Genomic DNA, 14,977 nt, shown 5'->3' on the forward strand with positions numbered 1-14,977 from the left:
AGTCATGCTCATTCTTGTACATACTGTCTACTGGCTTTCTTATCTCTCTGGCCACAAGACCCTAAAAGTTGGATGACCCCTGCCTCAAAGGGTCAAAGAAGGACAGTGTTTATAGGAATTGGGAGAGGTGCTGAATAAGGAGCAACAAGGTTAAAAGCAGAAAGCAAAGGTAAGAGTCATCAGCGGCATAATATATGCATCTTTGGAGGGAGTATACTCTGTCCAATACAAAGGAAGTTAACAGCTCAGCTTCTGTCCTTGAGGTTAATAAATAAGTAAACAGAGCATATTATCTTGAAGTAGATATAAGCAGTAGAGAAGGAGGAGGGAGTCAATAACTACGTGTTTACACAAGCAGTTCTGGTTATCTGAGAAGCCTTTCTGAAAAGTGCAGGATTTACTAGGACTGCTTGAATAAAGAAAGGGCAAGGGTATGGCAAGGCGAGTCCAAACTTTTGGTTTTTTCCTCCCTAAATTTGTCTAACTTTGTTTTCTAAGTTGTGGTAAAATACGCATACATAAAACTTACCATTTTAACCATTTTTAAATGTCTAATTCAGTAGTAGCATATTTACATTGTTGTGCAACCACATCTAAGATCATTTTAATCCAAGATGAAATCAGATGCTGTTTAGGGAGAAATAAAGGGAAAGAGGAGTGCATTGTTAGGACATAGAGTCATAACACCATTTTTAGGGACAGGTGGCAGGAAGGATGGGGAGAGAAGGGACAACGATGGACATATACACCTGTTGATATATTGTATTGCTGGTTACTAGGAACACAATAGCACTGGGCCCCTTGCTGTCTATCCATTGTGCTTCTAAAGGCTATCATGAGTCAGTCCATCTGTTTCCCTGCATTAAGAGGAGATTATCTGCTCAAATCTACCAGTCTCAGAAATGCAGTGGTGCTCTCAATACCCTCTTGGTTTGGCTAGGATGAGGTCTTCTGCTGCTTTACCAGGGCACAGGGAGGTACAATAGTGCCCCCTGCTGAGCAGCACCCAGATGACAAAGTGTCACTTCTGCCACATCTTGATCAGACTTCTACAAAGCAAGTTAGAAAAATTCTTAGGCCATCAGGGTAGAGTCTATTAAGAGTCAGAACCCTGATCTTCCTTCCTAATTTCTGGGGGAAAAATCAGTGTGCAGGTTACTCTATTGAGAAAATTATTATCTATCCAAGTTGTTTCTTCTGAATAGTCTCATTGCTCGGTATTTCCAAAAGGTGATAGGAAAACAGAAGCTCTGCAGGGAGCATTCTTAGAACTAGACATTGAGGGCAGCAACTGTCTTGCCTACTATTCCTTTCAGGGATTAGGACTCTTCATTATAAGTCCTGTTCCACGTCCTAATTTTCTAGGAGAAAAGAGAGCTGTCCCAGAAGAAAAATTTATCACGATTACCTACTGGGAAGGTGGGAGGAATACAAAGAAATAAGAGGGAAGATAACGTTCTCAAGTCTCTTTACTATTGTGCTTCCAGAAATCCTGCATGGCAGTGCCTGTAGGGAAAGTTTCTTTTTTTGTTGTTTTTCTTTTTTTTTTTCAGGTTGTGTCTCACTCTGTCACCCAGGCTGGAGTGCAGTGGCGCGATCTCGGCTCACTGCAACTTCTGCCTTCTGGGTTCAAGCAATTCTCCTGCCTCAGCCTCCCGAGTGGCTGGGATTACAGGCGCCTGCTACTGCACCTGGCTAGTTTTTTGTTTGTTTGTTTTTGTGGTTTTTAGTAGAGACAGGGTTTCACCATCTTGGCCAGGCTGGTCTTGAACTCCTGACCTCGTGATCCACCTGCCTCAGCCTCCCAAAGTGCTGGGATTACAAGCGTGAGCCACTGCGCCTGGTCTGTTTTGCCATTTTTTTTTTTTTTTTTTTTGATACAGAGTCTCACTCTGTCACCCGGGCTGGAGTAGAGTGGCACCATCTCAGCTCACTGCAACCTCTGCCTCCCGGATTTAAGCAATTCTCTTGCCTCAGCCTCCCTGAGTAGCTGGAACTACAGGTGTGCACCACCACACCCGGCTAATTTTTGCATTTTTAGTAGAGACGGGGTTTTGCCATGTTGGCCAGGCTGGTCTCAAACTCCTGACCTCAGGTGATCTGCCCGCCGTGGCCTCCCAAAGTGCTGGGATTACAGGCATGAGCCACCACATCTGGCCAAAGGGAAGTTTCTAACTCATAAACAGTTCCTTGGGGGTACTTGGAAGTACAGTGGCATTGAAATTGCTAAAAGTTGTAACAGAATGGAGGCTCAATTCTATAGTACAGTTTACAGGCACTCATGTCTGGCTGTTGCATGAAGGATCTAGTAACAGTCGTCTGTTTTTTATTTTTTTGAGACAGGCTCTCAATCTGTCACCCAGACTGGAGGCAGTGATACAATCTTGGCTCACTGCAACCTCTGCCTTCCCGGCTCAAGAAATCTTCCCACCTCAGCCTCCCAAGTAGCTGGGACTACAGACGTGCTGCCACCAAGCCTGGCTAATTTTTTAATTGTTTGTAGAGACGAGGTCTCACTATACTGCCCAGGCTGGTCTCAAACTCTGGGCTGAAGTGATCTTCTCGCGTTGGCCTCCCAAATGTTGGGATCACAGGCATGAGTCACCCCGCCTGGCTGACAGTGGTCTGTAATAGAGGATTCCTTCCTGATAAAATGGGGGCATATCTTTCTTATCTACAAAAGGAATTGTAAGTGATTATTAAATTATTTATTTATTTTTAGAGATGAGGTCTTGCTACATTGCCCAGGCTGGTTTTGAACTCCTGGGCTCAAGCCATCCTCCCACCTCAGCCTCCCAAAATCCTAGACTTACAGACATGAGCTACCACGCCCAGCTGATGATTAAATTGCCAAGTCCTGAATCATTCCAAGGTTTGGAGGGGCTGGAAGGTTGGTTAATTTGGTGCATGATGACTCTCAAAAGTAACAGGGACCTGTAATCCCAGCACTTTGGGAGGCCGAGGCCGGCAGATCACGAGGTCAGGAGATCGAGACCATCCTGGCTAACACGGTGAAACCCCGTCTCTACTAAAACTACAAAAAAAAAATTAGCCGGGCGCGGTGGAGGGCGCTACTCGGGAGGCTGAGGCAGGAGAATCGCTTGAACCCGGGAGGCGGAGCTTACAGTGAGCCGAGTTCGCACCACTGCACTCCAACCTGGGCGACAGAGGAGACTCCGTCCCAAAAAATAAAAAACAAAACAAAAATAAATAAAATAACAGGGAGCCTGACGGGGTGGCGTGCACCTGTAGTCCCAGCTACACCGGAGGCTGAGGTAGGAGGCTCGCTTGAGCCCAGGAGTTCGAGCTGTAGTGAGTTGTGATCTCGCCACTGCCGCACTCCAGCAACAGAGCGAGATCTTGTCTCTTAAAAAAAAAAAAAAAGGAGAAAAGTCTGTTCTAAATAGAACACTTAAGTTCATACCATGCCAAATAGAATGAGAATTTGTGCCATCTTGCCCATCCCTTCCACTCCGACAGTTCCATTCATTGACTTCCAGGAGACGGGAGAGAGAACCTACCTACCTGAGCCGACTTTGAAAGGAGACTGAGTGGGGCTCTTTTGAACCTGAGGCCCAGAAAGTCTTTTAGACTTTTCTTATAACTTGGTTTTGGAGTTTGTCGTGGGGTGAGTGGAAGCAGAGACTTGTAGGATGTTTATATAGTGAGGGGTGACGGGTATCGGCATTGGGGGAGTGAGGGGTCAACTGCGGGAGTGTAAGGTCAGCCGAATACCTGCAAAGGGGCCAAACATTGTGGGCAGCCAGCCTGGCGGGAGAGGCTAGGGCACGAAGCGCCGCCCAGTTACCATGGTAACACTCCCTCGTCCCAACCCCGTCCCAGTTTACTGGCCCAAGGTAAGGCCGGGAGCCGTACCCCAGGGCGACTGGGAGGATCCACTCCCTACCGCGGCTCTCCCTCCAGTGGACTGCCTTCCCGCCTGCCTGGCGGTGGGAGGGCGCGGCAGAGGGACGTCACATCCGGGCGGGTTGGTGAGTTCCGGTATTTCAGGGCGTAGCAGGCGGAAGTAAGGGTGAGAGGAGGCTGCAACGCCGAGCGGAGGAGGCAGGAACCGGAGCGCGAGCAGTAGCTGGGTGGGCACCATGGCTGGAATCACCACCATCGAGGCGGTGAAGCGCAAGATCCAGGTTCTGCAGCAGCAGGCAGATGATGCAGAGGAGCGAGCTGAGCGCCTCCAGCGAGAAGTTGAGGGAGAAAGGCGGGCCCGGGAACAGGTACGGAGATGGTGAGGCTCATGAGGGAGGGGCAGGCGCTGGAGTATCCGGTAAGCGGAATAAGGTCCCTTTTGCCGTGGAGCACGGTCCTCTGAAGGCCGGCGGGCTCGGAGATGAAGTTGGGATCTCGGAGGATGGGTGGGGCTCAGCACCAGTAGGACAGCAAGCGGACGAGGGGGAAACAGTGCTCGGGCGAGCAGGCTTGACCTTTGAAGAAATTGAGCCTTACGGGGTTTGGGGTGTGGCTTTCCTCCTCTTTTTTTCTCCACCTCATTCATTCAGTGCCTCCGATCCGGGCGCGGCCGTGGGAGGGGCTCAGCGGCTTCTCCCTCCCCCACTTCCCCATGGAGGGTGGGAGAACTTTGCTCTGGCTTGAGGTTTCCTGCCCAGGGGGTAAGAGTGGGTGGGTGCTTCTCTGTTCGGGGAGGGGCAGTACTGAACCTTCTGTGAAATGGTGAGGGCTGTGGGGTGGGAACCGTCGGAAAGACCCCGGCCTGCCTGCTGGCAGCTTTTCCGCTCCCTCCTCCTGCTCAGGAAATGAGGCAGCAGTTGGCTGAGAGGAAGCGCGGTGCCCTCCCTCCCTGGAGGAGCTCGAGGCCACAGGACCGCCTCTCATCCTCTGGCCAGGGGCCCTTTCCTCTTACGGGGTGCTCTTGCAGCTGCTACACCTACTCTCTGAATCTACGTGAAACGGCAGGGGAGGGGATAGTACTTCTCTCAACGTTAGTGCAAATGTAGGAGCCAACCAAACTTGCCTGGCCCTACCCACAATGACCTGGAAGGCAGGAACTTCTGTCAGATTCAGGCCTTTATTGCTGAAGTGTGATCAGTGCAAGCCGAACTGGTTAAGAACATTTCTTCCGAGCAGAGCTGATAAGCGAGTGTATGGCAGAGAATCAGATGGTGTGCCAGTCTCAAGGTTTCTGATTGACTTGGGCAATTTGGTGGAGACAATAATGAATTCCAGGTGACTCTAGTGGAATATTTGTTCAACTGAAAGTGGAAACGTAAAATGTTGGTGGAGTGAACGGTGATTCTAGTGATTTCTTTCTTCCTTTCTTTTTTTTGAGACAGAGTCTCACTCTGTCGCTCAGGCTGGAGTGCAATGGCATGATCTCGGCTCATTGCAACCTCCGCCTCCCGGGTTCAAGTGATTCTCCTGCCTCAGCCTCCTGAGTAGCTGGGATTACAGGTGCCCGCCACCAAGTCTGGCTAATTTTTTGTATTTTTGGTAGAGACGGGGTTTCGCCATGTTGGCCAGGCTGGTCTCGAACTCCTGACCTCAGGTGATCCACCCACCTCTGCCTCCCAAAGTGCTGGGATTACAGGTGTGATCCACCGTGCCCAGCCTATTCTAGTGATTTCTTTAAACGTCTTTCTGTTTAAAAGTGGCTGATTAGTTTTAGTGTAAGCCATAAGATTTTCCAAGGTCTAGGGTGCAGTCTAATAGATGGAGCTGATAGCAGTTGAGGCTTTGTTTTGGAGGATCTTGAGAGAGTAAAGTAACTGTTGCTAAAATTTAAGATCCAGTGAAAGTACTCATGTGGTTTATTCTTTGTTCTTTGTTCTTTCCCTTGGTAAGTTTTTGTTTTTGTTTTTCTTTTTGGCTGCTCCTCTGGGAAATAACTGAGAATGTTTTTGGGAGGGGGAGGGGTGGATTTCAGAAAAGGATGGTAATTGGGGGACAGCTGCCCTCCAGGTTAAATACTTAAAGATTGTTGGAATACTCACTTATTTTTATAAGTGGTCATGGAGATGCTGGGATGGGAGCTTGTTGTCTTCCTCAGACACCTTTTTCTAGGTAGATTTTTTTCCTCTGTTCAGTTTGCCAACAACTTCTTATTATCTGTGCAAGTGAGATGGACTGGCTGGGTGACTCTTTATGGCCAGTGGCACTTTCTCATCTCCTTTGTTCTGGAGACCAGATAGCTTTAAAGGGGAAGACAGAGGAACTGGCCATGTGTTGAGCTGCAGAATCTTAGGCTCAGTATTAAATATGGACATTCTAGGAGTAGTTCTAAGGTGGGTGATTCCTGCCTCCCATCCCCCCTCTTTTTTTTTTTAGATGGAGACTTGCTCTGTAGCCCAGCCTGGAATGCAGTTGCATGATCTCTGCTCACTGCAACCTCCACCTCCCAGGCTGAAGTGATTCTCCTGCCTTAGCCTCCTGAGTGGCTGGGATTACAGGCATCCACCACCACACTCGGCGATTTTTATTTATTTATTTTTTTTTTTTTTATTTTTAGTAGAGATGGGGTTTCACCATGTTGGCCAGGCTGGTTTCAAACTCCTGACCTCAAGTGATCTGCCTGCCTCAGCCTCCCAAAGTGCTGAGATTACAGGCATGAGCCACTGCGCCCATCCTGGGGTGATGTTTCTTAAGCTACTTTCACTCAGAGCCTGCCAAATTTGCTTATTGAGCTGAGGTCTAGTAAGGAAGTCCTCAGAATGGGGAAGTAGAGTTATAGTTAAATATTGATGAAATCATTTCTTCTACTCCCCAGCCTGAAGAAGCTTAATCTTTTGACTTTCTGCTCTGCTGAACTTTGAACCCCTACTGAGGAGGAGACACCTGTGGGAAGGGAGGGGGGTTGCTTGGGCTACCTGTTATCCTCTTAAGGCATTCTGGAATGTGGGTTTTGCAGACTCCTCCCTCCTCTGGAGCGGGAAACTGCACTCTCTGATGGTATCTCATGCTGTTAGTGGGATTGTCACTTAATTATTTTCCTGGTTACTTTGTGTGAACATCCAAGCCACCCTTGTTGGGAAGCTAGATGAGTCTAAAACTGAGACACTGGTGTTCTAGGATCCATCTTTCTTTTCTGCTCTCGGCCTGGAAATTGGTCTTTTATAATGTAGCACCTTGTCAAATTTACTTTCAGTTCTGCATTTCCTTTGTACTTCTGTCTAAATGGAAACAGATGGCAACATAATGTTTAAATGCAGTCTTTTTCCTTATCTCTTTTTTTTTGTGGTAGTGGTGATAAAAATACATGTAAAATTTACATTTTAACCATTTATAAATGTACAGTTCACCTTATCTGTTTTTAATACCTCTCTCCTAATTGTCCCTGATATTTTTCTCTTTTTAATTTTTTTCTAGTCTAAAAAACTTAAGAGGCTGGGTGCGGTGGCTCACACCTGTAATCCCAGCCCTTTGGGAGGCCTGGGCGGGTGGATCTGAGGTCCACCTGTGGATCTGATGAAACCCCATCTCTACTAAAAATACAAAAAATTAGCTGGGCATGGTGGCGCATGCCTGTAATCCCAGCTACTTGGGAGGCTGAGGCACAAGAATTGCTTCAACCCTGGAGGCGGAGGTGGCAGTGAACCAGGATTGGATCATGCCACTGTACTCCAGCCTGGGCGAGTATCGGCACTGGGGGAGTGAGGGGTCAACTGCGGGAGTGTAAGGTCAGCACACTACCTCTGCCTCAAAAAGAAAAAAAAAAGTAATAATAAAAACCTTAAGAGTACTACCGAGGGAGTGGGCTTTGATTCTGGCCTTAATCCTAAATTCCTAGTCTCTGGAGAGGTTAGAATGCTTGACTGTTGTGTGGTTCTCTTCTATTCGTGGGCCTGGTGGACTAAGCAACCTTTCTTTGGTTGCTTTGCTTTCCTTTCTCTTTCCCCAGTACTAGAACACACACTCACAGGGGAGAGGCAGATAGCCCTTTACCCCTGCTTAGGCTCCGCCTTTGTTTACTGTGGGGCAGATAGCTCTACTCCCTTCCAACTTGCCTCCCCTTTGGTGAAGTTTAAATTCCCCAAGGACACGGTATCTCCCTGGGTAATGCATTTGTGAGCACAGTGAACTCAAATAGTCCTTTACTCACAGGGCTCAAGCCTAACTTTCTAATACTCTTTCATTTGAATTTTATCTGTGGCTTTTATCTAATAAGAGAAACCCCAGTGTGGCAGAAAGCCAGATTTAGGCTAATCCCCTTCTGTCCTTGGCCCTGTTCTGCCTGAGAGTACCATCACACTGTCAGTTTCTTGCCTGGAAGGGTTGACATATTTGGGAAATCTCTTTGGAGTGGAGGATAGCCGAAGCTGTTGTCAGCCATCTTGTAATGTGACTGAGTTGCTGCTGCATTCTACTCTTTCCCCAATCCCTCACCCAGGATCTTTGCTTCCTGGGCAGTGGAGAATCCTATTATTACTTGAAGGGAAGAACCACAGAGTACTGTATATCCTCCACACTGGGCAGAGACAGGTCAGCTGAAACACCAAAACCGCATCTGGATGGGCATGCTAATTACTAAGATGATTAGGAAAGTGCAGAGCTTAACGTTTCCCAGGGCCACAGGTAGCCTGGTCTGCAAAAAGTAGGCCTGTTCAATCTCTTGGTACCCATTGGTATTATTTGACCTGAAAGGGACAGGCACTGTGCATAGACTCATGAGGGAAAAGTCAGCTTGTCTTCCTTGTTCCTTTAAACAAAGTATCAGATCTTGATTCTGCAGGCTTTTGTTTCATTGTAAAGAGAACTGATCCTCTGTGCTAGGAGAAAAGAGAAAGGCAAGGTCCCATTCCCTACCACTCCACCCCGGAGGGGGTCTCTGAAGCTTTTTCTAGGACTCCCATCTCAGGTTCTGCTTTTGATACAGGCTTGTTCATGTGTGCATGCTCTTAGGAGGGCACCAAGATTTGCTAAGAATTCTATTGTAAATGCTGATTTGTGGGAGAAACTGCCTGAGCCAGCTTGCTGTCATGGCAACTGTACACCCCCGCCCCATAGCCTGTTATCTTCTACTCCAGTTTGGGTAACTACTGGTGAGCTGCATGATGTCTTACATTTCATGAGCTTCCTCTAAATCTAGTTGTATTTTTCGTCTGAGGGGGGTAAGTCATTTTACTAGCAGTGTCTCCTAGGTCTTGCCTGATAGCCTGACTTGCTCTTGATCCATGGCCTTGTTGGGTTTGTGAGGAGAAATGTGTGTTGTTACAGAGAACATCTATTTTTCTGGAAGAGGCAGAAGCAGAGAATACTTGTCTTTGTGGTGTTTTGAGTAGTGTAGAGGCACAAATGGTTTCTTAATAATTTCAGCTTATGTTGACTTCTCGATTTTCTTTGCCTGGTGGCTAGATTGTAGCCCCAGCCCTCTGCTTCCCTTCCTAGTCTCTTCAGCTTCTCATGTTTGTATGTGGAAGTTTTTGTGCCAGACCTGATGGTTAAAAAGGAGTCTTTTGGTCTATATTCTTCCTCATCGGAGCTAGTGGCCCAGGCTGTTTCTATAGCTGCACCAACTCCTGCCTGCCAGGAAGAAATCAGGGTAATAGAATTCATGCACAATCTGGGCTATAGAAGAGAGATCGTGTTTACCAGGCACTTGGATAAGCATCTGAACTGGGTGGTGTGCTGGGCATATTAAATTCTTGTATACTGTTGCAGTCAGGGTACCTCCCACCAGTAAAGGTAGCGGGGAGGCAGTCATGGAAAGAGGTTTTCCTACCATTAGAATTTATCCATCCACCTGCAGGCTGCCTCCTTCTTTCCTTGTTTCTTAGAGAAAACCCATCCAGGATGGGTTTACTTGGACTCTAACCTATACTTCATTGTGAGATGGAGGCCAGGGGGAAGATTGTCATAAGCTGTATTAGAGGGTGAAGCTAAGGGGATGGCTGGAGGAATAGAAAGGAGACGATTCAGAAATTTGGAGGAATGGTAGTGGGTGTGGTGGAAATGTTCTTTCTTTTTTGTAAAGCTATCAAAGCAGATAATTTTAGCCAGAAGCAGCTCCTTGTAGCCAACTTAAAAAAGGAGTACGGGGGCACAAGTTGAAGGGCTGGTGAGTAGGCATCCCAACAATGTTCCATTCTTTTGCTTTCCAGTCTGGAAGGCTATTCTGGAAGACATTCCCTTGGCTAGTTATTCTTCTGATGTGTTAGGGTAAAGTGATCATAGGAATAACAGTTTGAGTTAAGCAGCAATTAATAGGTAATCCAGGATTCCCTCTTTTTTTTTTTTTTGAAATGGAGTTTCACCGTGTTGCCCAGGCTGGAGTGTAGTGGCGCAATCTCAGCTCAGTACAACCTCTGCCTCCCGGGTTCAAGGGATTCTTCTGCCTCAGCCTCCCGAGTAGCTGGGACTAGAGGTACGCGCCACCACACCTGGCTAATTTTTGTATTTTTTACTAGAGACAGGGTTTCACCATATTGGCCAGGCTGGTCTCAAATTCCTGACCTCATGATCCGCCTGCCCCAGCCTCCCAGAATACTGGGATTACAGGCATGAGCCACCACACCCAGTCAGGATACCCTCTTTAAGAAACCTTGCTTTTTTTTTTTTTTTTTTTTCTGCTTTATGAGACACTTGAAAGGTTACTGAGGATGAGACATGCCTCCAAGCCAGAGCTCAGGCAGAAGGAACCCTTCATTGACTTTCTTTTCTGACTCCAGTGTGTTGAGGAATTTGAACTGAGTCCAGGAAGTGGGTGGTACTAACTCACTGGGCTGGGCAAGGAACTGAGTTTTAAAACACTCTTCCTGTGGAACATATGGGAGTTCGTTGATGGGAAAGGGAGGAAATATATATATATAAAGTTATGTCTGCTAGATCTTTTAACAGCTGAGCTAAGACAAGTTCTACCCTGCGAGACTCTGGCTTTTTCATGGTAGTCAACCCTGATCTTAATGTCATAGTTATTTCTTCTTTTCTCCATGCCTCTGCTTCCCTTGTCCATTCTTTCCTTCAAATGCAGGCTGAGGCTGAGGTGGCCTCCTTGAACCGTAGGATCCAGCTGGTTGAAGAAGAGCTGGACCGTGCTCAGGAGCGCCTGGCCACTGCCCTGCAAAAGCTGGAAGAAGCTGAAAAAGCTGCTGATGAGAGTGAGAGGTGTGTAGGGAAGCCTGATGGAGTGTGGATTTTAAAAGTTCATAATAGTTCTGATCAAGATTTCCTTATAGACCTGTTTTCTAAATAGCAATTCTGGCTGCGTGTGATGGCTCATGCCTGTAATCCCAGCACTTTGGGACGCTGAGGCAGGAGGGTGGCTCAAGCCCAGGAAGTTGGGGCTACAGTGAGCTGTGATTGCGCCACTGCACTCCTGGGTGACAGAGAAAGACCCTGTGTCAATCAGTCAATAAAAATAAAATACTAACTCCATCACACAGGATCTCCTTTCTATTCTGCATATTCTGTCCCCTTGAAGACAGTAAGGGTAACTTAGATGTTGTGACCCTTTTGTAATTGGTATTTCCTTACAAATTGGCCTAATGATCCTTAAAATGGGATCACCAGTATGACTTCTACTTTCTGGATCATAAGCTTCTATTTGTGAGATTAATTTCTCTAAAACAGAGGTTCTCTAAGTAAGGTCTCAGACCAGCAGCATCAGCAATACTTGGGAACTTGGTAAAAATTCACATTCTCAGCTCCTATGCTGATCTGCTGAATCAGAAACTTTGGATGTGGGGCCTGGCAATCTGTTTTTAGTAAGCCTTCTCAACGCTGGTTGCATTATTAGAATCATAGGTAGGGGTGAGGGGGGAAATCACTGGGGAATTTAAAACTGGATGCTTAGATCTCATCCCAGTTCCATTAGAATCAGTTGGAAGAGGGGTCTGGGCATTGATGTTTTTAAAGTTCTCCAGCTAATTTTTTTTTTTTTTTTTTTTGAGACAGAGTCTCGCTCTATAGCCCAGGCTGGAGTGCAGTGGCGCAATCTGGGCTCACTGCAAGCTCCACCTCCCGGGTTCACGCCATTCTCCTGCCTCAGCCTCCCAAGTAGCTGGGACTACAGGTGTCCGCCACCACGCCCGGCTAATTTTTTGTATTTTTAGTAGAGACAGGGTTTCACCGTATTAGCCAGGATGGTCTTGATCTCCTGCCTTTGTGATCCTCCCACCTCGGCCTCCCAATGTGCTGGGATTACAGGCGTGAGCCACTGCGCCTGGCCTTCCCCAGCTAATTTTAATGTGTTCCTAGGGTTGAGAACCATGGCCCTTGAAACAAATTATAACTCATGTTTTTGAAAATAGCCAGTTGTCTCCTTGCCACATGTGAGTTAAACTAGAACAGAGGTGCTTGACAACTAAGGGTTTTCAGAATAAATAGTGCCTTTCTAAGGGTACGTTACTACTGTGCAGCTGTGAAAATGAAAGAGGCAGCTATGTGTATACTATTAGAGTAGCATGCAAATTATAGAAAGTGGGGGCCGGGTGCAGTGGCTCACACCTGTAATCCCAGCACTTTGGGAGCCTGAGGTGGACGATCACTTGAGGCCAGGAGTTCAAGACCACCCCAGCCAACACAGCAAAATCCAGTCTCTGGTAAAAGTACAAAAATTAGCCAGGCGTGGTGGGGCGCGCCTGTAATCCCAGCTACTCAGGAGGCTAAGGCACGAGAAGCACTGGAACCCAAGAGGCGGAGGTTGCAGTGAGCCTCCCTCTTTTTTTTGGTCTCAAAAAAAAAAGAAAGAAAGAAAGAAAGTGAGGATAGCTGCATGCTGAATACCGGGGGGGAAAAAAAAGTGTGGAAAACAAGTTGCAGAACCGTCTAGTATATTATTACTTTGGGGAAGCTGGGATGGGATTTTTTTGTGTGTATATATATATATACATATATTTAAATAATATTTATTTATTTTTTTGAGACAGAGTCTCACTCTATCCCCTAGGCTGGAGTGCAGTGGCACAATCTCGGCTCACTGCAACCTCCACCTCCCGGGTTCAAGCCATTCTCATGCTTCAGCTTCCCTCAAGTAGCTGGGATTACAGGCGCCTGCCACCACTCCTGACTAATTTTTGTATTTCTAGTACAGACAGGGTTTTGCCATGTTGACCAGGCTGGTCTCAAACTCCTGACCTCAGGTGACTGCCGGCTTCGGCCTCCCAAAGTGCTGGGATTACAGGCGTGAGCCACCACGCCCAGCCGTATATATCCATATTTTTATTTAATATTTTAGTATTTAATTTCTTAATAAGTTTTTTTGGGGGTGGTGGAGGAGACGGTGTCTCACTCTGTCGCCCAGGCTGGAGTGCAGCAGTGCGATCTTGGCTTACTGCAACCTCTGCCTCCCGGGTTCAAGTGATTATCTTGCCTCAGTAGATGGGATTACAGGTGCTTGCCACCACGCCTGGCTAATTTTTGTATTTTTAGTAGGGACAGGGTTTCACCATGTTTGCCAGCTGGTCTCAAACTCCTGACCTCAAGTGATCCACCTGACTTGACCTCTCAAAGTACTGGGATTACAGGCGTGAGCCACTGCGCTTGGCCAGGATGTATTACCTTTATAACAAAAAGTTTTTTTTGTTGTTTTCTTTTTTTTTGAAACGGAGTTTCGCTCTTATTGCCCAGGCTGGAGTGCAATGGCTCGATCTCGGCTCACCGCAACCTCCACCTCCTGAGTTCAAGTGATTCTCCTGCCTGAGCCTCCCAAGTAGCTGGAATTACAGGCATGTGCCACTACACCCAGCTAATTTTGTATTTTTAGTAGAGACGGGGTTTCTCCATGTTGGTCAGGCTGGTCTTGAACTCCCGACCTCAGGTGATCTGCCCGCCTCAGCCTCCCAAAGTGCTGGGATTATAGGCGTGAGCCACTGTGCCCAGCCATAACAAAAAATTTTAAATGAAATAATTAAACTAAGGTGTGGGAGTAGTAACATGGAATTTCCATTTGAGGGGCAGACAGAGAGGAGTGGGCTTTTAAAAGTACAGTTCTGAGACCCTTGGAGTGGAGCTGACGACACACTGCTCAGGGTGTCAGTATTGCTTTTGTCCTATTTCTGGCAGAGGTATGAAGGTTATTGAAAACCGGGCCTTAAAAGATGAAGAAAAGATGGAACTCCAGGAAATCCAACTCAAAGAAGCTAAGCACATTGCAGAAGAGGCAGATAGGAAGTATGAAGAGGTAAGTGACCTTCTGTTAGTCCCTCTCGTATCAGCCTTTTACAAAGCATAATGCGGTAAATGGCTCCTTTGCTTCACTAAGCTATACTGGGATCTTTTCCTGTAGGTGGCTCGTAAGTTGGTGATCATTGAAGGAGACTTGGAACGCACAGAGGAACGAGCTGAGCTGGCAGAGTCGTGAGTATCTAGCTCCCCAAATCTTGTCATTACCAATTTGTCCCTTCCCCTTTGGCTTGGGCACTAATATGAATAAATTAGCATTCCTTCAACCTTGTTAAACAGGGCCTAGGGAATGGGAGTCATCTATAGTGCTTTTTTAGGCCCAAGAATGGTTTTAGGCTTCCTTATTCTCCTGACTAGTGACAAGTGACAAAAGAGGCTTTCTTATTTTTTGTTGGTAGGGTTTACAAATTGAGAGCAAATAAGGACTAATACATGGTGAACAGTTAACTGGAAGATCCTACTGGGTCCTTCCACCTGGGGTGGAAGACATCAAAGTGGCTATCCTGATTTAAGATCTAGTGTCTGGCTGGGTGTGGTGGCTCAAACCTGTAGTCCCAGCTACTTAGTATGCCAAGGCAGGAAGGTTGCTTGAACCCAGGAGTTGGAGGCCAGCCTGGGCGTCATAGGGAGACCCTGTCCCTAAAACAAATAAATTAAAAAAAAAAATCTGGTGTCTGTTTTGGCCACTTTGCCAATCTGCTAGGGAACCTTAGGGCAAGGGTAGATATTAACTGCTCTCCCATCGGTACCTTCTGGGCCTTGATTAACAAAGTCAGTGCTGAATGCATATGTATTTGTGCTTCCCTCTTACATTCCCGTCTGCCAGACATAACATATCATGACCATGGTGGTGTTCTCTTCCCATTTTTTGAATTTTTTTTTTTTT

General features: G+C 46.9%; 1 protein-coding gene across 10 annotated transcripts in view; it reads left to right on the forward strand.

Annotated features, from left to right (window-relative positions):
- The first annotated feature begins 1,556 nt into the window (after nucleotides 1–1,556).
- Nucleotides 1,557–14,977, forward strand: part of LOC100977130 (tropomyosin alpha-3 chain) — a 29,226-nt gene continuing 15,805 nt past the window's right edge. For 5 of the 10 annotated variants that reach the window (XM_034936310.3, XM_008970320.4, XM_008970318.4 and 2 more), the window contains exons 1-4: nucleotides 3,997–4,235; nucleotides 10,940–11,073; nucleotides 13,972–14,089; nucleotides 14,195–14,265. In XM_034936310.3, coding sequence (XP_034792201.1) covers nucleotides 4,104–4,235; nucleotides 10,940–11,073; nucleotides 13,972–14,089; nucleotides 14,195–14,265 — 455 coding nt within the window. In that variant the 5' untranslated portion in view covers nucleotides 3,997–4,103. Of the gene's footprint in view, nucleotides 4,236–10,939; nucleotides 11,074–13,971; nucleotides 14,090–14,194; nucleotides 14,266–14,977 lie in introns of all 10 variants that reach the window. The other 5 variants (XM_057302484.2, XM_008970321.5, XM_008970315.4 and 2 more) reach the window with 4 other exon arrangements.

This window comes from Pan paniscus, chromosome 1, assembly GCF_029289425.2.
Source record: "Pan paniscus chromosome 1, NHGRI_mPanPan1-v2.0_pri, whole genome shotgun sequence".
NCBI classification, from domain to species: domain Eukaryota; kingdom Metazoa; phylum Chordata; class Mammalia; order Primates; family Hominidae; genus Pan; species Pan paniscus.